This window comes from Nelumbo lutea, chromosome 3 (genome assembly GCF_056320005.1).
Source record: "Nelumbo lutea isolate HS-2025 chromosome 3, American lotus-T2T, whole genome shotgun sequence".
NCBI lineage: Eukaryota > Viridiplantae > Streptophyta > Magnoliopsida > Proteales > Nelumbonaceae > Nelumbo > Nelumbo lutea.
In genome coordinates, this window is record NC_142686.1 from 20456853 (window position 1) to 20479644 (window position 22792).

A 22792-nucleotide genomic window follows, 5' to 3' on the forward strand; every position below is an offset into this window, starting at 1 on the left:
AGAATTCCCCTTCCCTCCCCCATCCTATTCTTTTGTACTTTTATACAAGGGATTGTCTTTATACCTCCGTTGTCTTCTATGTTTTTCATCCTTCTTTTTTTTCCTTTCTTTTCTGTTCTTTCTTTTCAAGTTCCATGTCTTTAAGACTTTGGGATGGACCCACCTCGTAGATCTGATGGCAATGGCCAACCAATGAGTTTCATAGATAGGACAATGATCAGAAGGGTTTATCTTAGTGCTTGATGAATCTCCTATTACTAAACCTCTTCTTGACTTCACAAATAAACTAGATAGAAAATTAGTAGAGGAATCACTTTGCAAATGCAAAATATGCTTCTTAGTGGCCTAAACAAGAGGATTTCTTTGGTCTTGTTTGTGAAGTTGAATTTTAGTAGTCTTTTTAAAAGCAAAGATAGAATATATGCACCTTCTTTTTTGTGGTGGAAACACGGCCGTAAAATTCACTATAATTTCCTAATACATTAAAAAAGGTGGAGAGAGAGAGAGAGAGAGTATTTTTAGAACGTTTGTAATGCAAAAGTTGATTATTCCAATGCCCAACAGCAGCTCAAAGCCTCAAACACAATCATGGTACCCAACATGATATGAAGGAAATTTGCCCTGGGGACATGGGTCCCGCCCATCCCTCTGTAACAGATGATGGTGAACGCCATGAAAAGACCCCCAATCAGCTCTTTACTTCACTTTATCACAAAACTCTTTCCACATGAATAATTTGGTCCATGTGTCAGGTACCCCTCTCTTCTCTTTACACCCGTCATTCCTCATTTTGTTTCAGCAATGACCAGGAAGAAAGTCTTTTGTGCTTCCTTTCTTTATCTTTACTTCTTAGTGCCACCTTCTAAGCAGAACCTTTGTCTCTCAATTGAAGGCCATTCAGCATTCTGAAGCTGGCTTAATCACCTCCATATGCATGAAAAATGTTCTTTCAACAGCCTGGTTTAACATTTTCTTTAGAGATATTGCCAAAATCTTCTTTAACTCTAGGACAAAAAATCACCCAACAGATTAAAAGAACCAAATAATAATGAAAGACAGAACCACTCACTAAATCTACTGTTAGGTTGCAAGATGATCACTAGCTTAGCTTTACACAGTAAATCAACTAATGGCTCTGTACATCAATCTAAATACAGACAACATCGACAAACTTTATGCAGCAAATAGGCATGTTTCTCACAGACAACAACATTTGCTTAAACGGGTTTATATATCCATCTTCTGTTTTAATTACTTGATCAACCTACCGACACCAGTACATGAATTTAAGCTGGTTGGTGCACAAAACCACGTTTGTGTCAGCACAAACTGATTAGGACAGCAGCCTGATTTAAAGTAGAACTGTTGAGGATGCTAATGGAAATCATGGATCACTCATAGCTCTGTTTTCTCCCTTGATGATGGTGATGTTGGTTTCAGTCTCTACTGGTCATGTTTAGCTGGCTTCTGGTCCCCCACCCCACCCCACCTTCCCTTTCCACCCAAGCAGCTATAAATAGATCTGAACATTTTGAGAAGTTAGCTAGGGACCAGCTGCCAAGTATCACTAGTTGATTTTCTTTTGTCATACTAACTGTAAGAATATCAGTTGTCCCATCTTCTTGTTACCTAAATTCGAACTGTTTCACAGGGATTAAAATTTTAAAATGTAAAAGTGAGTCCAATAAGAAAATCCATGTACTTCATTCGTTTAATGATAAGATGGCCAGTTTTCCAACCAAAACTTCAATTAGTGACAACTTGTTCTTATGCAGGCAGGCTTGGTCCAGTGACACTGAGATCCAACTTCCTCATTGCTGAGTGGTCTTATTCTGCTTTGAGCAGCAGTCCATTTGCCAGAGAATGAAAACAGTTAGAACCACATACTCATACCATTTCGTATCACTGGAGCAAAGAGGAACAACAGGGGAAACAAAAGGAACAATGGGCTCTACCGATGGCCGCTAGCTATTCTGGTGTACAGAGAACATGGCCTTCAATTGATATTTCAACATCCATTGAACGAAAATGACAAGAGACTTGTCAATGTGGTCGCATGACTGCATAATCTATGATCTTCCCACTTCTGAATTTGGTTTTGAGCCCTACCTTGATTTTCAATCAACATAACTAAGGGCTCGTTTTGTTCCCGGAATTTGGTGTTGACCCCTACCTTGATTTTCAATCAACATAACCAAGGGCTGGTTTTGTTCCCGGGAATAAGGGTTTAGAATCAGAACCAGAATGGGTCATTCCAATTTCAACTGTTTCGTTGGACGGAATTGGAATCCATTCACATCCTTAGTAGAATGACATTCCCCCATTTGAGGGAATAGTCAATTACTCCTCCATTGGTAATAAAATCTCATTTCAGCTGATTCCAATTCCCATTCTGATTTTTTTCTAAATCAAACAGACTATAGTAGCCATGAAACCCCAAATAATTGCCTCCAACACCAATCCCAAGAACTTAATTACTAAATAATATCACCTTTCTCCCCTTTCCCTCGCGTTGTTTCCTTTTGAACTGTAAGGCGCAAAGATAGATGAACAAGAACTCATCAATAGCCTGTCAACAGGAAGAGGTCCCAGTATCCCACTCCCACCTCTGCCTTGAATCTCTATGGCCATGATCCGCAATGGTGTTTGGTTGTGACTTGTGAGGCCAAACGAAAAAGCCTGACTCAAAAAGCTCAATGTGTACTACAAAATTCCAGTTTATTATCATAAACGTAAAATACCATCATCCATAGGCAACTCTGGAATTTAGAGTACATAATGATAGAAGTGCATATTAAAGAAAAGAACGCTTCAGACAAGAATATTTGCGAGACTTACACTTATCATACTTTAAAGATTAACAACGAATTACGCACCTTAGTTTTATTCCTCACCCAAAAGACGAAAAACCAAAAAGATTCCACCTACCAAAAGCCTATTTTGAATGAACTCTTTAAATAACATCACAAGCCTGAGGCTGGCTTTGCTTTCTCCATTGTGTGGATGGGTAAAGCGAGGGCCTGCTTTGGAGTTTGGATCCCCCCATCACACCCAAAACCAATTTAAAATGTACCATGTTTGACACCATGGAAGGACAGTATTCATGTAGTTGGGACTAAAGTTCGAATTTAGCAAAGAGATATAGCATAATCATCAAAAGAGACATGACACCATATAAAAGGTAAATTACAATGAACTACAATCTGTAGAAAAAAGCATTAATAGATAACTGGACCAGTCCGGTTTATTCTTCAAAAAAGAGATGATGTGAGTTCAGAGACATCTGATACAACTTGCTCATAATCCGCCTTCAATTTTTCTTGTTCCTCCTGGCCCAGTTCCCCCTTGGTGGGCTTGGTTAACACCAAAACACAGCATGTAGGCCTCTTGGTTGCTCCCGCAGTGGCAAGATCCTGAAATTTAAAAAGTAATAATAATAATAAAATTTAAAACAAAAATTTAGATTGGACGATAGAAAGGAGAGGAAAAGATGCTGCCAGGACCGACATTTTGAAGTACAAAAATAAGCAAGGACTAAAGCTTGAGCCTACAACCATGTGTATGTGTTGTGTGCAGAGAGAACAAGGAGATCCACATAATTTGACATGATTATTTTACTATTAACCACTATTGAATCATACCCATGTACTTCCTGAAAGAATGTGCTGAAACGGAATATATTTTATCTTGAAAATTTAGAAAACTAGAAAGAAAAAGTAACAAGCATAGATCAAGCCATCGGTTGTTGAAATTGACAAGCTAACTACTAAAAACCAACAGGTTAATTGATTTTTCTTCATGATTATTTACAAGGCAGAATCTTTATCCCCTGAGGTTGTGTGCAATAATGTAAGATGAACAGTGTATCTTACTCGGGAGAGAAAAAAGATGTATAAATTGAAAAGAGACAAACAGCTAGGCAAGATGAAATGAAAAATTACAATGCATATACGTTGGTTAAAAACAAAACAAGAGAAATACAGCAAGAAAAGTGAACTTAAGGATGCAGCATGGATAAAAGTATAGACAAAAAGACTAAATATCTGCAAGTGGCACAGTTTACAAAAGAGAGGGCTGGGGGAAGGAGAAAACATAGGGAAACTTTTGTAGAACATCAATTGCCATAAGCATGGCCCACTAGTGCATCAACGCACACATCAAGACTGGCTGGAGGATCACCACCCAAATGAGCATCGGCCAGAACTATATGCCCCCCAAAAAAAAACTAAGCAGCCAAATCAAGTAGAACTTGGTGCCTAAATAATACACATAAAAGTTAGGAGAGCACACAATTTGGACATTGAGGTCCATTTGATAGATTACACATCATGCCCAATTATTATCCATTAGGACCATTACATTAAATTGTGTCATCTATTACATAAACCACTGATTAAACAGTTTCAGAGGAACCCAGTAGATGCAGTAACATGTGTCACCAAGGCATAAAGAAATTATATTTTAGGGTAAATTACAAATTACCACCCTGTACTTTGTGGATAGCAATAAAGGCATAATGTATTTATGCCTTGGTAATTTGCAATTTAGCAGATCTGGGTTTTCACTTCTCAGTGCAAAAGAGAATATAAAGAGATGGCAGATGAATGTTCCAACTTACCTCTTTTGAGGGAACATATACATATGGAATATCAGCTTCTTCACATAAGATTGGAACATGTGTGATAACATCAATAGGAGAAATGTTTCCTGCTATGACACATAAACTGCCATTCAACAAACAAAAACATTTCAAACAGTTAAGAGAGCCGAATGGTTGGGATAGAATGATAAAATATTACAAAGAAACGCCCAGGTATGAACTTTAAAAGCTTAAGATACACCGATATTTCAATCTACAAAGCAGAGCGGATCCAAGCAAAAAAAAGTAAGGCTAGAAACAAAGTCACTTTCATCATCGCATAAGAATATGGTGAAAGTTAAAAAACAAAAAAAAACCATTGTTAAGCAAAGAACTGACATTATTTTGGGAATTTCACACTGCACATTACAGGACAGGGAAATTGGGGTGGGGCAGAGCAGGGTGCGTGTGAGGCCCACTGGCCATACCACAGAGAGCCCGCAATTCCACAGGCTTGATCCCGCACCTCCCATTTGAAGGGGTGCCAAGGAACCATTTTGATAACTGGGTCAGCAGCAAGCAAGGAATTGAACCAGAACAAGGAGAGAGCATCATGTTTCTGTTGATCAGAAGTCATCATATTTCTTTTTCTTTCATTGGTGAAGTATATTCATTTCTTATCAGTAAGTCTTTCAGATCAAGTACTATTTTCAAATAATTGATATCCATATTCCATAAACTCAGGGATGTCTAGAAATTTCAATTATTTCTAAAAGATATGCTGGACAAGACAAAATGCTAATTGGAAACTTAGAAGTATAAGACAACCCACCATAAAAATATTAATTGTTAATTTGTTAGGCTGTTTGGCAGGTAAGAGAGGTGCTAGAACACACCATTAACATGTTAATCTTAAAAACTCTAGGTGAAAATGTTCCAACATGATAGTGTAGTAATATTATACTGACAATAAAGGGTTGCAAGCAATAAACATGGAATTGCTCCTGCGATACACAAATGCATATAAAAGCTGTTAAAACTTAAATACCAGTACATGTATTGCAAAATGCAAAGTGGAAAAGGATCACTAATGCAAAAACCAAAGCCAATTTGAATAATGATTACAGATTTGCAGCTACACCAAAGATAGAAAACAACTAACGATGTAAGAATTTAAAATGCGATTATATGTGCTACCGAGCATTAAGTTATATTTCACTACTGAATGGCATTTTAAATTCATTGTATTATTTCTAATAAGACAATATAGATCAGCATGTAAATTGTATTAAAAAAAGAGTTAGCTTTTTTTTTTCAATTTCACAATGAAATATCATGGAAAAAACTGATTTTAAAAATTCCATCTATATAAAGAACATCAAATCTCTTGAAAAGAAATAAAATTGAACTACAAACAATTAAGCACCGCAAGTTGTAAGGATCTTAAGACAATATTGTATACAGTTTTTCATATCTAGCTAAGCAAATAATTAAGATATAATTGAACTATTCAATTATATTACATACAATGGGAAAATTCTCTGGCCTGTTGGAAGGAGCTTCTATACCAGTTGCCTTGCATTTGGAGGCAGAATAGCAATCCATAAAGGCTAAATTTATTTGCCGATCTACCTTTTTTGTGAAAGAGTAAAGTATTTAACCATTTTGCTGTTAGATGCCCTAAGCCACATGATATGACAAAGGTTCTTTCTCACCTTTTATGAGAATGTGTAACAAAATTTTACTGTTATATGTGGTAGAAGTCCAGTAGATCATAAATATAGACAGACACTGAAAGCAAACTCCACTTTCAGAAAATCACTTATCAGATAAACAGTCTAAATCCAGCATGTCGCCTTACCATGTGGCTAAGCTGGGAGGAGGCACCACTAGAAAGCTTTGGAACTTTAAGTTGCCAGAAGGCCCAGAACCAGAATAAAAACAAAATTATATAACAAAATTACTATTTATTTGAGTTTGTTTTACGTGTTTGTTTATCTAGCTTTCATGCAATACAAGTAGGAATGATCATGGGCCAAGCCAGGCTTGAGCCAGGTTTTTATAAAGTTACAACAGCATTTTGAGCTGCCTGGGCCTGGTCCCACTGACCCACTCACAACCCTAACCTGAAAATACATGCCTGGGCCTGGCTACATGTGGGCCAAGCCAGGCATCCAGGCTTGCCCATCTGTGTGCGTGCGCGCATGTGCCAGGTCAGGCTTTGCAAGCCTGAGTTTTCAGAAGTGGGCCAGGCAGGCAGGAAATTCTAAGTTTTGGTGGAAAAATTCTAAGTTTTGGTGGAAAATTTATTTTTTATAATGCAAATTCTAAGTTTTGGTGGAAAAATTCAAAATGAGTTGTTCTCCCCTTTTTTTATGAATAAAATGAATCGGTCTCCTCTCTATACAATATACATTCATAAGTACCTACTAATATTTACATAACTATATACTGCCTATATTGATTAGGAAAAAGATCTGATTAAAATTCTCATGTTGTTTGCTCCTAGCTTCTAATATTTCACAGCATTTCACCAATAACCTCATCTATGCTACATTAATTTTATAAATTGTGACTCTATGAAATATTACTGGCTTCAATATCTTTCCAAGATAACCATGCAGAACCTGAGAATCAGGAACCTGGACATGGAAAGCAGAACAAATTTCTCAGGAAAGATAACCAATTACTTATTCCTTTATCTTCAGTGGACAAGTTATTAAGTAGGTTATGAACCCCTGTCCTTAATGGCTGGAACTGAAATTGGGTTGATTATTATAACCACAAATATTTATTATTTAACTATTTTTTCCCTAGAAGACAAAGCAATAAGTCATTCAGTTCATCCACTTATCCTTCTTCTGGTGGCCATGCTCAAAGGGTGGCTTCAACATAAAGCTCTTGGTGTGGCACCCATGCCTTGCTTTGACCCAAAAGCCAAGCTATTTGAGAAGAAGTGATAGACATGGGTCTCCACAAGATGGTTCTTTTGTTTAGGCCCTATAACTAATACAAGGTTCAATCATATTCCCAACAATGCAAGGGGTCATGTTGCCATGAACAATAGGGACATCCACAGACTTACGTATTTCATATAGATTAGCATGTATGAACTGTGGATCACATTGTTTTGTTTTAAATTTTCAAAATTCAATTAGGATTGACAACAAAACATCCAGTAAATTACCAATCAAACAAAGAAATAAGGTAAAAACAAAATTTGGGTATGCAGGGAATATCAAAAATTGGATATCTAGCGGCATTCCATACGGTCCATTAGTAACAAAATGAAAAGACTCTACAATACATGGTGATTGCGGTTCAGCGCGCGTTGGTTGAGAACCATCTTGATTGTCACTTATACATAGTATTAATATGTTTAGCAATTTTTGCATTAACCATTGAAACAAAGAAGGCACTTCACTGTCAGAAAACAAAATTCGGAAAGAAATTATTCCGGCAATATAATAAGGCATACCCTTTGTTACCGCGCCGAATACTCTTAACCACCTCCTTAACTCCTCTCTTCACGCATTTAGATTCAGAAGCTGAAAATGGAGGGAAAAAAAACCAGAACAGTTACAACTCACAACAAATAACCAAGGAAAGTGGAACTCTCAGTTAGCAGATTAAGAATAATTCCGGGAAACCAAAACCTGGTATCAGGGTTACATCAAATTGGAAGTGTATAAACAAAGAAAATAACCCAAGAAAACAGAAGCTTACATGTCAAAAAAAAAAGAACAGAAAAGAATAAATCCAGCACTATACGTCTATACCATCAAAGACGAGTATGTTTTTTAAGCCCCATATTTTCATTAGACAAAAGAGATAGTTAAATAACAAGATATAATAGAGGAAAGACATGACTAAGGTGAAGAAAGTAACTTCTTTTTCCTCGTGATGCAGAAAATTAAATAAAACCAACGATTTAATTTAATTACAGGGAAGTGCGAAAGAATAACTCCAGTGATCGATTACAAAAATGCATAAACAATGAACCCAACGCAGAGTTTCCGCCACCAACCGAAAGAAAAGAAAAGGCATTAAAGGAAAACCAGAGACACAAAGCATTGAAGTAAGCAGTCCATGCCTCTTCTGACCAGCTTGAGAGTTCTCTTGCACAGCTTCTTCCCTGCAAGCGGTTTCGCTATGGGAGCGAGTGCCAGCAACTTCTTCCTCTCCTTTTGTGATTTCTCTGTCTCACTATCGCTCCCCATCTCTCTGTCGCTCTGAGCTCAGCTGAGAAGCCTCCGAACTCCGAAGTAAGAGATTGTAGGCTTGACGCTTGTAGCAGAGGAAGGGTTCAATGGAATCGAGGAAAGGGTTTCTATACTTCTTATACTTCTTCGAGGGTTTTAACTGATAAACAAGGAATATGGAAAATTCGATATGCACGATTCTGATGTAACGATGTGCTTTGTTTGTTTGATCGAAAGAGCTAAGTGATCTCTATCGTCTATCTAGTGTGTGTAAGAACTAAGAAGTAGGTGTGAGACGAGACCAGACCTGCTCCTCACACAGGGGCGCCTCACACCGACCAGAGAGTGAGAACTGAACAAGATCGGATCTTCTTCTCACAGGCGCTTCACGCACATCCATCGTCGATCATATGGTTACTTTAGTAAATCCCATGAATAAAATTCTGATATGGGCTGATTAGTCATTCTGCCTAGAATAAATTTAAGGAGAGGAGATGTTCCCGATGTACGGCCAAAACATAATATGAGGTCGGTGAGAAGCGCGCACTGAGAGCAGATTCGGACTCCACGCCGTTTGGTTTAAAATCTTAGAAAACTGAAAAACCGAAATAGAGGACAATTGTGGCTGCTGGGATTCGAGCCCAGGTCTCTACGGCCACAACGTAGAATTCTTACCACTAAACTACAGCCACAAGTTGATGAAAGGTAAAAACGTAATTTCTTTATTACTAGAGAAACCTTAACAGAAAAAATTAAACTTCAGGTATAATGCGAAAAGTACATGATATTGGAATAACTTATAAGCATTCAGGTTGGCGGTTTAATTGGTCAAAGAATCAGCCTTCATGTCCTTACCCTATCATAGACTTCCAATAACTTTAGTAAACTTTCTATCCATTTCATAGGGAAAAAAATACCTTTTTTTACATGGGTTTTGGTTAGCCACGTGAAACAATGAATGAAAAGTGAATCATGTTTCTTATATAAGTCTACAAATCATTTCCTAACTTGGCTTAAGTGATTAACATGGAAAAGTAATAATAGTTGAGAAATACACGAGTGCTACTGCTCCCACGAGATAACCTCCCCACATTAATGGTAACACTCAAATGCATTTGTAAATAATGCAAATAGAGTGTAAATTCTGGTTTAGGGTAAATTTGCATTCTGGTTTATTTTTATTTGTATTTGGCAATGCTATATTTATGTATTGACAAATGATAGATCAATGCATATTTATATTGATAATAAGATGTAAAAGTACATCAATAAAAAAGAAGTAAATTTGAATTCAAGTAGGCTTTTGATAAAAAAAAGCATTTGTTTTATTGGAATTCATGTTTGCATCAATTACAGCTAAAAGGTTGTTTGGTAAGAAGATAAATTTATTATGCAAAATTAACCTAATTTTACAATTCATATCAACCGTTTTACACACTACATATTTACATTCACACTTATTTACATCTTTTCCAAACGCAGCCTATGTTCCATTTGCCAAGAATGCAAATACCAATGCAAAACTTTGTATATGATCCATATTTATATTTCTAAACCTCTTCTTAAATGTATTAGTAGTTTTCCCTAAAATTATGACTTATTGATTCTACATACCCTCCATTGGATTTAAGATGGGGATTGGGTTTGGTTGAAGTTTGTGTTACTTTTAAGATTATGATTGAAAAATATGAATCCAATTTGATTTGAGGTTGGGTTAGGATTGATGTCTTGGGCAACCTAATCCAACTCCATCCCATTATGTCTTTGTATCATTACGTATGAGTAAATATCATATTAATATATGAATATATGCACATGTGCATATTTGTGCATGTATGCATGCATGAATATACGTATCCACATATGGATCAACAATTGTAATTTTAAAATCAAAAATTTTCTAGCATGATGAGATTATAAATTATAATACTTCAAATCATCATAATTATTATAATGCTGGTGTGGCCTTAATCCATCAATCTTAAGTCTAAGGAATAAGGAGATTTTAAAATAAAATAAAATGAAGTCAGGTCAACCTAAACCTGATCAAAAGTCATCCGTCTGGCTTAGGATTTGGTTTGGGAGTTCAACAATTCAGTTTAGGTTGGGGATGATTAGGAATGACAATTTTTCTCATTTTCTTGATCAAGGATTCTCCCTGAATGAGGCAGGTATGATTTTCTCCCTATGGGGATGGGGATGGGGATGGGGATGGAGAAATTTCTATCCCTGTTAGTAGGGACAGAGAGAGCACTCCCCACCCTGTGGGATCCCCACTAATATATATGTATGCATACGTTATATATGTATACGTGTATACATATATCTATATATTAATATTTTTAAAAATATGGTTGAATATTTGAATCTTTGTAATTTTTAATTATTTTATTTTTATTTTTAAATAAAATAAAATGGTTAACATTATAAAAAATCATGGGGAATGGGGATGTGGATAACCTTGTCCCCGTTAGCGAGGACGGGGATGGGGATGGGGATTTCCCCACCCCTACCCCGCCCCGTTGCCATTCCTAGGGATGACCTAACCCAGCCCAAGTTTCCCCATGCTGAGATTGTTTACATTAATATTTTAAAAACCGACCCCGAGACTAAACCATTTTTGCCTCTATGTTATGGGTCACCGGTTCGACCGACTTGGTCGAACAGTTCATACCATGCCATGTCATCATATATATGTATGTATATATGCATATACATGTACAAATATATATTTTATCAATAAAAAATGTATAAATATGTTTTAGATAGGTTATATGTATTTTTTCTATTTAATTTATATTTGTAACTCAGCTCTTAATTTTTTTATTTATAAAAAATATTAAAATTTACAATTTAAGGCCAAAAGGGGTTTTTTGTGAAAATAACGGGGCAAGGTGCCTATGTAGAGGTGTAAATCAGGTTATGCCGCCCACAGCCCGACACGACCCAGCTCGACTTTGGACCAGCCAAGCACAATTGTATGGGCCGTGCTAGGCCTGGGGTTTTAGGTCCGTGGGCCAAGCCGGCACTATATGACTGAGCGGGCCCCCAACATGGCCCATATATATTATTTATATATGTTTTATATATATTTAAATATAATATATAATATATTTATATAAATTATAATTATATAATAATATATTAATAAAATAAATAATTGCTCTCAATTTTATTATACTAATTTATTTAATTGTTGTATATATAAGCAATTGTATACATCAAAATTCATATAAAATAAAAAATTTTAAGTTTTTTTCAATTGTTTTAAATAAATAGCTTTGTCCTGGTCTAGCCCAAGGCATGACCCATTTTACACCTCTATGCCTACAACTCCCTTGGGATGCATAGATCTCGAAAAGTTACCCAAATTAAAAAAAAAAAAAATCACCACAATCGAACATCGGAGTACAATGTTGTGGCTTTCAAAAATTTGTATACATTGTGTGCAACCCAAAACCCGGTGACCGGATTGAACCAGTCAACGGTTGAATCAGCCGGATCAAACAGTTTTTTACTATCTGACAGGTCTTGACTGAACCAGACCTAAAATCTTGGCTGGGTGACAATTCAAACGATTCGACCGACTGGGTCAACATCTGGTTAAAAACACTAGGAATATCCTACAAATGAAGCCCAAATATCCTGAAAACACTGGTTCGACTGACTGGTTTGCCATAGTAGATCATTTTTTTAGCTAAAAGAGAAAATTAAAAAGTAATGGATAGGTGATGATAACATGGAGCCCAAATATCCTGAAAATGAAAATTTTGAGAGCATGGCATCTGTACATTGGGAATATCTCCCATATATGTTTGTTAAATTCATGGGAGATGCTCCCAAGGTGCAGTTGGATGCATATGTTTTCAGAATGATTGTAGTGTTTTTGCTTTCAGTAAATACTCTTGTTCACCTAATATGTCCCAAAATACCTAGTTCAAGGCGAAAACGGGAATGCCATGCGAGTAGAGGAAATTGAGAGCTTCTCACATAATATTGTGAATTTATGATGTCTATGTAAAAGATGTAGCCAAATAACAAAAAGACGTCTGATGATAGCAGAATTTTTTGTAATTTACACTCTCATAGTAATGTAGCATTCTCAAAAACTCTCTCAATAGCATAAATTGTTGGGGGAGATTTTTCCGTTTTCCCTTCTCTATCCTGGGATACCTGTAATAGGAATGTCAGTATCCCTTCTTGAACCATTCTCATTTGTGAAATTTACAGAGGTATTGTTACTTGGGACAGCCCTCCCTCTTGTATTAAACATCTTGTTTCCTTTTGTTAGTATTTAGTTTTCTCTACCTATCAATGAAAAATCAAAACGATGCCACATAAACAACAGGACCCAATACCAAAGAAATATCAATCAGATTCTAGGTGCTAATTCTAGGTGCTAATTGGATCTGATTATTAATTGATTAGCTCCAGTATTTTGGTATGCATGCCTAACAATCCTTATAAACCAAATGATGAATGTGGGATGTAGGATCTACAATGTGAATGGGTTGGATAGTGTAAAGGTATTTGTTATACAAGGATAAAAATATAAATTGACATTATATAATTAAATTAATTTTGACCAGTTAACCAAAACCAATGCAAATATCCCTAGTATACATATACAAATATTTAATTAAAGTAAAATTAATAAAAATAGATAAAAATCACTTGACAAATATACTAGACTCAGAACAAGTTGACGGGATGGGGTGGGTTACCCGATTAACCAGTTCTATTTCACATCCCTAAATCAATGGGGATGTCAACGGATCGAGTTTGGCAGTTGTTTGGCTCAACCTGAAACCATGCCAACTCAACCCAATCAAGAATCTTTTTCTTTTTTTTGAATCAGAAAATTTTACAATAAAAGAGGTCATAGCCACGAAAAGAAACTAGTAACAAACCCAGGAAACTACAGAAATAAAGACACCAAAGGGCCAATAACAAGGACGAAAGATTTATGGTAAGTCAGCTTGGACCAAAGCCGATAACCTGTCAGGATAATCTTCCACAAACACCTGTAAGTAGTTAGACTTCTTAAAGTTTAAAGTATTCACACTTGTTGACTCGCATCGGCCGATATCTATTATTTCGGGACTCCTTCAGTATACTTCTATACTTCTATAGTGGGTGTGTCGGGGGTCTGATCAGTTCAGGGGGTGAAGGAGTTCTAAATCAGCCTCTCTGAATTAGTTTCAGAAAAAATAAAATAAAAAATAGTATCAATTCACCCGATACGCCCTTACCAGCATATCGAGTATATCGATATTTTGAACCTTAGCTTGTCTATTTAAACGGGTTTTGAATGCATTTTGCTCGATTTAATTGATTGATCGAACTAAATCCAATCTCTTTCTTCATGAGGGAATGCCTTCGTGCTTGCCAATATTCCACCATGCGTGGCCTATTGTATTTCTTCAATCAACAAAGGTGAAGGGAAAAAAGTAAGGGAAGAAGAGAAATGGAGCCACTTATGACAATAGCAAAAGAAGATTATGGTGATGAACAAAATAGGAAAGGAGAAAAGGGGAACAATGACATGAAAAGAAGGAAAAAATTATTATATAATAATTTATTTATATCTATACTACTAATAAAAGACTGAATAAATCCATTTTCTGAATTTTCATTAGACATTTTTACTCCTTCTTTAAGCAACATACAACAGACATAAAAAAGGAATACATATTTTTTATTCTCACTCCAAAAGCTGTCCAGTGATAATAGTTAATAAATTCTTCACTTATAACTATTCAAAATAAGTGCCCATTTATATTTATTCAAAAACTATTTATGAATATTAATAATTTTGTCTTGGAGATATTGTCATGTACAAATGAAGTACATATTTACAAGTAGGAGTGTTCATGGTTCGGTTAACCAAACCGTGGGGTAATTTTCTAGACCAAACCGACATGTTCGATTTTAAATCTAGCCGAACCGATGCAACCAGTCAATTGGTTAACTGCGGTTCAATTTTTTGGTATTTTATGCACTGAAATTAAAAAAAAAAAAAAGGAAAAGACCTTCCTTTTGCAGATTGAGAGTGAAGAAGAGTGAATAGAACTAAGACTGAGATTAGATAAGAGAATGAGAGAGATGAGTGGCTGAGACTAAGAGAGAAAAGGAAGACGTTGGGGAAGAAGAAGAAGAAGAATCTGAGAGAGAGAGAGAGAGAACAGAGAGTGAGACACATGGTCGCCTGGTCCTACGTTGGTGATGGTGACTTGATCGTTGGAGGCTATCGATGATTGGATAGGAGGGCGAAGCGTCGGAGGCTGTCGGTCCATTGGGAAAGAAGAGAACTAAGACTGAGAGTAACAAAGAAAACTTAGAGTCTCAAAGAGGAAAGAAAGGGGAAACTAGAAACTGGAAAGGCACGACGGAGGTAAGAGGCTTATTAGGGATGAAGGGAGAAATTGTCGGTCTGGCAAGTGAGTTTGCCTGAGTTCACTTATTCGCCAGTTTGCTAGCCTTTTGAAGAGAAAGACTGAAAAAGCCTGAGTTAGCATGTTCGCCAGTCACTAGTCTGCCTTCAAAAGGATGAAAGCCTAAATTAGATTTTCAAAAAAAATGAAAAAGATAATATATAATATAATATAATATATATAATATGTATATGAATATATATATCGGTCGGTTCAGTTAACCACCGATTTTTTTAAATGGTTAACTTAAACAGAGCCAAAATTGTCGGTTTTTTTAAAACATCGAACTGAAACCGACCAGTTTGGTTAACTTATTTTTCAATTCATATTTGGTCGGTTTTTTCAATTGGTTTAGTTTTTCGACTTTTTTTTTTTGTTCACCCCTAGCTACAAGAAGAAAATACCAAAAAATAATATTTTCTCATACTACACCTTTCCCAATCTCCAAAAATGGTCTAAAAAACATTTTTTGGAAAAATGTATAACCAAACATCAGATAAGTCCTAGAAAAAAAGAAAGAGGATTTCATACATGATGTTGATGTGGTACCAATTTTTCAAAAAAATAAAAAGGAATGACATTGGTACTAAACACCGGCTTTGAATTGGTGGTTGAATTTTGAAACCTACTAAGTCCATGTTTGGGAGTGCTTAAAAATAAGCGCTTATTTGGGCAGGGACCACACCATTAAGCACTTATTGGCGTTTGGGAAATCAGCCCAAAATAAGGCTTATATTTTAAGCCCAAATTTCCAGCTTTTTTCAAGTGCTCATACAACAAGCGCTTATTCAATTTTTTACTCCCAAAATTGTCCATGGTAAATTTTTAGAATACCAATTATACCCTTTTACAAAAGCAATTTTACAAAGGCACTTTTATAAAGTATTTTTACGAAAATACTTTTACAAAAGCACTTGTATAAAAATACTTTTATATAAAATCGCTTTTATGAAAGCACTTTTATAAAAGTATTTTTATGGAAGTACTTTTACGAAAGCACTTTTACAAAATTACTTTTACATGAAAGCACCTTTACCAAATTACTTTTACATGAAAGCACTTTTACCAAATTACTTTTACATGAAAGCACTTTTACGAAAGCATTTTTATAAAAATACTTTTCTGAAAGTACTTTTACGAAAAAACTTTTATAAATACGTAAATACTTTTACAAAGGCACTTTTACAAAAGTACTTTTATGAAAGCATTTACAAAAGCACTTTTATAAAAAGTACTTTTACATAAATACTTTGTAAAAACACTTTATAAAAGCACTTTTAAGGAAGTACTTTTATAAAAGCACTTCTACAAAAAAACACTTTTATAGAAATATTTTTACGGAAGTAATTTTATCAAAATACTCTATGAAAGCACTTCTGTAAAAGTACTTTTATTCATTCACTTTGGATTGGGTGTTTTGAAAATTTGAAAGAAAATGGACAAAAGAGTCCCAATTGCTTATTTAAGTACTTATTGAAGAGAAAAAACTACCAAATACCCAATATAAAATAAGTGCTTATTTTTTAAAATAAACACTTAAAAAAATTAAGTGTCAAATGCAAATAAATGCTTATAGAAATAACCACTTATTTTTAAGCACTTATTTATAACATAAACACTCTCAAACATAGCCTAAATGCCGTAAGCTCACCATATGGCGGTTAGGCGGATGAAATTATCGGCATCAACTTTAACACAAGAGTGACGAAAGCTACTAAACAAGTACAAAAGACAAAACGCACTGCAAGATTACAAAATAATGGTCTAGTTTTCTACTTCTCTTCCATGGAAATTCCAAATGGAGCCAAACAGATGTTGGATGGGACATGGGACCATGCCCTGTTAAGTTACGTCCACTTCATGAGTTTAACTTTACTCACCGGAGAATCAGAGAATGTTGACGCTGGACTTGATATGTCGTCATCGTCACAGTTCTCTGTTTTCTTTAGCTGTTTTTGTCTGTCTTTTTTAGTTGGATAGAACATGGATGGATGGAAGCTAGAGTTGAGTATAAAACGCTTTCTTGCATTTTATTACAGGATAGATTTACGTTACAGTTGTAACGGCTCCTCTGTTTTTACCCATTTTGGAAGGAGTAAAAATATTTACAATACAAATATAAATATGTATAATACAAATATAAATATATATATATATATAATATAAATACATATAAAATAATATAAAATACAAAATTTTACACTATATATTTGTATTTGTACTCCTTCCAAACTGAGGCTTTCGGAGAGACCGGTTAAGGACACCAGTCTTGTTATACCAATCTTCGCAATCCTCCATGTGACAAGACAGATAGTAGAGAAGGAGCAAAAATTGGATAAAATACCAACTGGACAATGAGAAAGAGTGCAAACGATGAACATTGATGGGCCATGGTAGGGTTGAAGGGAGAATAAAACCGGATAGAGACATGGGGCGAAATTTTCAATCATGGTTAGAGGTTAGAGGAGAAACAAAAGAACATGGATATCTGGCATCATCCATTGAGATTCTGGGGCATATGGGAGAGTCAGGAGACCGTCCCTAAATGACCAATAAAATCAGAATGAACATCCATAGAAAAGCATAAATTGAGGTTTTTGTGCAATTTTCCACTTCCCTTTCCGTCCATCTTCGTTCAAGCCTTCAACGAGAAGAAAAAAAAATCAAAAAGACATGCCATCACCACATAAGTGAGTCAATATGCTATGCCATGTCAGGATGACGTGGCATATCATTATTGATAGATGTGTTCAGATTTCAAATCAGCCCTTTTTTACCAACTTCAGAGATGGATAGGACTATTCTACCAAAACAAAAAAACACAAAGGGGAAACGGAGATGCATAGGACCACAACAACCGTGCTCTTTTCAGCAGAGAATCATATAGGTCTGGTGGTGGTGGGTCTTTGATAAAAGAAATTTGATATTTTTGCTACCTGCTTTCAAAGACCTGTGTATTCCAGTTGGAATCAATTTCCCTATCATACAAATCTTTTTCAGAACAGAAGCAGTAATTCACGGAAATCTTAGCAATCGTATCTTAAAAGCAAAAGTGAGAATGAGCTGAAGAGCCGGCAGAAAACAGGCTAGCTGTCCACAAATAAAGAACCACACATTACTAACAACTCAAAGTGCCTCATGCATATACCCATTAATGAACCAATAAACACATAAATATCCAAATATAAAAACCATAATCCATAACGATAGGTTTTACTCCACACGCCAAATACGAATTATAACAGAACAAGTAGGTCCAATGCCTCGTATAAAAGTATGATCATAATCAAAATACACAACTAGACTAAACAATTACCCAGCTCAAAACTAAACGAAGACCAAAACGCAGCCAGACCCTAAACTGTTAAGTGTAAACAATTCTGTTTTATTTTATCTTCCTCCTCTTTCCCGCAGGATTTCAGACTTGACTTGGGAGACCAGCAGTTGCCAGCCCAAGTGAAACTTTGATATACAACGGCACCACCTATTGCAAGCGACTGGTAGGTCTTTTCTCCATGTCTATATCCCAGTACGTCAAGTGGGAACTCCCACCCGACTTCCTTGATCACAGCATCAAAATGCATGGCTGTAGAGAATTCCCTCAGATGGAAACATGCCAACACCCTCCCAACCAACTGTGACAGATTCACAGCCTTCAAATCATAACCTACAGCTTCAAAGCTTGCGTAACTGAAACCATCTTCTGGTGTGACATGAATGGTGGAAACCGAAGCTCCTTCGATGGCATTCATGGAGTAACCGCATGGCTCAAACTCAAAGTCACATATCTCAGAATCCGGAAGTATCTTCCTTATACCAGACATGTCAGTCATCTTCGCAGCTGAACTTGCTTCGGTCTTGTAGAAGATGGATGCCAACTTCTTGTCCAAACCAGTCATGCACATTTCCAGGGTATAAATTGGTTCGTAGTGGTTAACCACCTCCGCACTTGCAGAGTAAACATGCCACTTCTGTGATTTGATCAGATTCCCCACCACATACGCTTTGCTGCCAGAACCAAGATTGCCAAAGTACTTGTCAAGGACAACTATTTCCTCGGAGATGTTGCGATGAGGAAAGGGCTGAGCCCCAGGAACTGTGAAGGTCTCACGAGTGTACTTCACAGCTCTTACAGTGAGGGATAAGCTGTTGGCCAACTTGAGGATGGCTGGGATTGAGAGAAGCAGCTTTGTAGTGCCACAGGTCTTGATGATGATCTTGTAAGGGTACACAAAAAGGCTAGATTCTGAGAGGACATAAGAGTCAACATTTGCATTTGACTGTGGCGCAACTATGGTGCACTCAGCTGGTTTTAGTATTTCATCCAATTGAGCTTTGGAAAGAGATCGTAGGACCTCTCCTCCTGGATCTGCAAAGATGCTTGGCTCGAAGAATGATATTTCAAGCCTCTTCTCATAGCCTTTGAATCCAAATGGAGAGATGGGCAATGCCATCTCTGCTTAGAGGGAAGAAATAAGGTTGCCAAAAAGAGGAGACTGGGAAGAAGAACAATATGATAAAAACTATCAAACTAAAGCGGTAACTACTGTGAACTACGTCAGGTAGATATATCACACTTTAAAAGAACGTCAGGATGGCTTCCGCACGCACTGCACAATGGAACACAAAATGATAGATTAAGTTAGTAATGAAATGATGATATAAAATGCTAGCTAGTTAACACCATGAATCCCTAGAAGGAAAATAAATAGCCTTGAATTTTCAGGAGCAGATAACGTGCATTTTAATAGCCTTCAAGATATACACGCAGAACAAACTGGAACTTACGTTGGAGTAGGCTGCAGATCTGAATTTCTTAATTCCACCGTGAGGACGGACGTCTTCAATGCTGTAACCTAGAGGAGCTTCATAGAATTTGGTTTTACTACTAGACTTTTTGCCACCCTTAGCCTCCATTAGATCATTCAGTCTTGCCTGAAGAGGAGACAGAAGATAAATGAGAATGAACCACCAAATGTATAACATGAGAACCAACCGGAAAATGAAGTAACAGATAGAAAGAGAAAGACCGGACCACCTTAAGGAACATAAGATAAACTTCAAGAAATAAACAATATAAGTCCCACAGGACTATATTTAATAAAAGCATTGACTATATTTATCCTGATCAGTAACCAATAAAAATGAACAAGTACTGCAGTAAACCTATACTAACAACAAAAGCTACCAAGTAATATATGTAATGTGCATGTGAGAAGTATCCTGCATGTAATATATGTATTACCAACTTTGACTACGAGTAAATTACACATTGGTAACAATTATGAGAAGAATATCCTGCAAGCAAATGCTGCAAATCTGAAACATATTAGCGCAATTTTAGCAGTAAGTTATGCCAATGGTAAAAAGTAGCCAGAATTAATATTTTTCCCCAATCAAGCGCAAAGATCAAATATGAAAGAATTAAAACAAAGAAAATAAAATAAGATGTGAAAAGAACAAACATAAATTTATTAATTCTGAATGAATGTTCTTATGCTACAAGTCTACAATATACACGCTTCTAAAAAATATATTCTCGAAGAAAATGGAACATAGATTCATAAAAAGGGATTTTAGGAAGAAGTCCACATAATAACATAGACTAACCAATGCCACCAATAAAAACTATTCAAGAAATAGTATGGAAGGAGTATTTGAACAATTATTCAGATTAATTAGTAACAAATCTATAGAGCCATGCATTGTTTCCATATGCATAACAATAATTTAAGTCCAATCTATCAAGACCAACAAGTTTTATCACATTGTCTCTGTAGGACACAAAAAGAGGGGAAGAAAAATGGGGACATGGAATTATACTTCATGGTTCAATGGAAAGCAGAACCGGCAGGAAGAACCAAAAGAAAAAGGGTAGAACAGAGTCAATAAACAAGTCAACACTACAGGAGCCTAGGCAGGAAGAAAGAACCCAAAGACGATTTGGAAAAAAAACAACATTAAACCAGAAATATAATATTAAACTAAGAAAGAAAATCTCGAAAATAACAGAAAAAAAAATGCAAAATTCAAACATAGAGAGAACAGAAGGCCTTATAATGGTTAACAATAATTTCGACAAAACCAATGATGTAGCATGGAAAGTGGCAGGAAATTCTGTTGGGATGCTAGACAGTTATGTTTGTTGTATTAGTTGGCATGAGCTGGCGGTTGGACGAGCTGTTATAAAGCCCTTGTACCGAGTCGAATCAATACAGAAAATATACACATACATTCTCTCATTCCCTTCTTCTTCTCTACTTCCTTCATTTCTTTTCTCTGTTCGTGTGGTTTTTTTGTGCTAACCATACATGCAAGATAATTCAGTAGTTCTCGGAGTGCTTCACAACCTAAGTTGCATCATTGGTATCAGGGCCTGTTTTGATTCTGGATAATGGTAAATGCGACACAGCAACAAACCTCCATTCGAGAAGTGGAGGAATCTTTAACAAGGAAGTTGAATGAAACTAATGCTCGACTGGATCAATCCATCACTGGGCTAAAGGATATGATAATGGCATTGGTTAATCAGCAAGCAAGGTATGAGCAGACCGGGGTGACGTCAGGGAGAGGACACCCAAGAAGTGGTGGAGATGGTAATTCCTTCTCTGATTCCTCCTTCTCCACGAGGCTTACAAAGGTAGATCTCCCGAAATTCAATGGAGACAATGTGAAGGATTGGCTTTATAAATGTGACCAATTCTTCTCTTTGGATAACACTTTGTCTACTGCTAAAGCCAAATTGGCAGCGATTCATTTGGAAGGTAAAGCGTTGCAATTGCATCACGCTTTGATGAAGTCTAGACTCGCTAATGACCCCATGAATTGGGAGGATTATGCTAAGGCCATTTGAGTAGGTTTGGCCCTGCCTTTGATGATCCTATGTCAGAATTAATGTCGCTCAAACAATCAGGATTTGTTGTTGAATATATGGAGCAGTTTGAAGACATATTGACCAAGGTGGAATTGACTAAAGAATATAAAGTCAGTTGCTTCATTACCGAGTTAGAATATGAAACACAGATGCATGTGAGAATGTTTCATCCCACGACTATTCAGCATGCTACCAACTTAGCAAACTTATTTGAATCTGCACAAAAATACAAGCAGTCGAAGTATTCTCAAATCAAGAATGTGTATACGAAGGCTGTGAGTAATATAATCAGACGTCTAACCAAGGTACTATTAAGCCATCACCACCTGTTCCTCTCAAGATTCAGGGAACACCTATCTTGGAAGCCACCTACGGTGTATTCAACTACGGAAATGGTTGATAGAAGAGCTAAAGGGTTGTGTATGTTCTGTGATGAACCCTTTACACCAGGACACCAATTGAAACACAAGAGAGCCCAACTATATGGTGTGGAACTAAATGATGATGAGGAGGGACATGGCACAATGTAAGGAAGAAGAACCCCCTGTTGAGCATTGCATATCAGTGAATGCGATTAAAGAAAACTCACATTTTTAGACTATGAGGGTGACTAGGTATCACAATAAAAGACCTTTACAAATCTTGATTGATAGTGGTAGTACACACAACTTTGTTGATGAACAAGTTGTGAAGAAGTTGGGGT

General features: G+C 36.3%; 2 protein-coding genes and 1 non-coding gene across 3 annotated transcripts; all 3 read right to left on the bottom strand.

Annotated features, from left to right (window-relative positions):
• Window positions 1-3127: 3127 nt before the first annotated feature.
• On the bottom strand, window positions 3128-9335 carry LOC148863443 (H/ACA ribonucleoprotein complex subunit 2-like protein). The gene is made up of 4 exons (XM_088981587.1): window positions 8673-9335; window positions 8058-8127; window positions 4619-4724; window positions 3128-3413 (listed from the first exon to the last, which is right to left on the bottom strand). Exons 1-4 carry the CDS (start codon window positions 8797-8799, stop codon window positions 3252-3254), a joined length of 465 nt encoding a protein of 154 aa, XP_088837713.1. The 5' UTR covers window positions 8800-9335; the 3' UTR covers window positions 3128-3251.
• A 66-nt stretch (window positions 9336-9401) lies between these two features.
• Window positions 9402-9473, bottom strand: TRNAH-GUG (transfer RNA histidin (anticodon GUG)). The gene has a single exon. It is a non-coding gene; the product is annotated as a tRNA-His (tRNA).
• An 8863-nt stretch (window positions 9474-18336) lies between these two features.
• LOC148863445 (S-adenosylmethionine decarboxylase proenzyme-like) lies at window positions 18337-19767 on the bottom strand. The gene has a single exon (XM_088980709.1). The coding sequence runs from the start codon at window positions 19667-19669 to the stop codon at window positions 18572-18574; it is 1098 nt and encodes a 365-aa protein (XP_088836835.1). The 5' UTR covers window positions 19670-19767; the 3' UTR covers window positions 18337-18571.
• Between the last annotated feature and the right edge of the window lie 3025 nt (window positions 19768-22792).

Coding starts and splice junctions, on each gene's coding strand:
- LOC148863443 (XM_088981587.1), bottom strand. CDS start 8,799: ATGGGGAGCGATAGTGAGACAGAGAAATCACAAAAGGAGAGGAAGAAG. Junction 8,128..8,672: donor TCTCAAGCTGGTCAGAAGAG/GCATGGACTGCT, acceptor CTCCATTTTCAG/CTTCTGAATCTAAATGCGTG. Junction 4,725..8,057: donor ATTCGGCGCGGTAACAAAGG/GTATGCCTTATT, acceptor GTTGAATGGCAG/TTTATGTGTCATAGCAGGAA.
- LOC148863445 (XM_088980709.1), bottom strand. CDS start 19,669: ATGGCATTGCCCATCTCTCCATTTGGATTCAAAGGCTATGAGAAGAGG.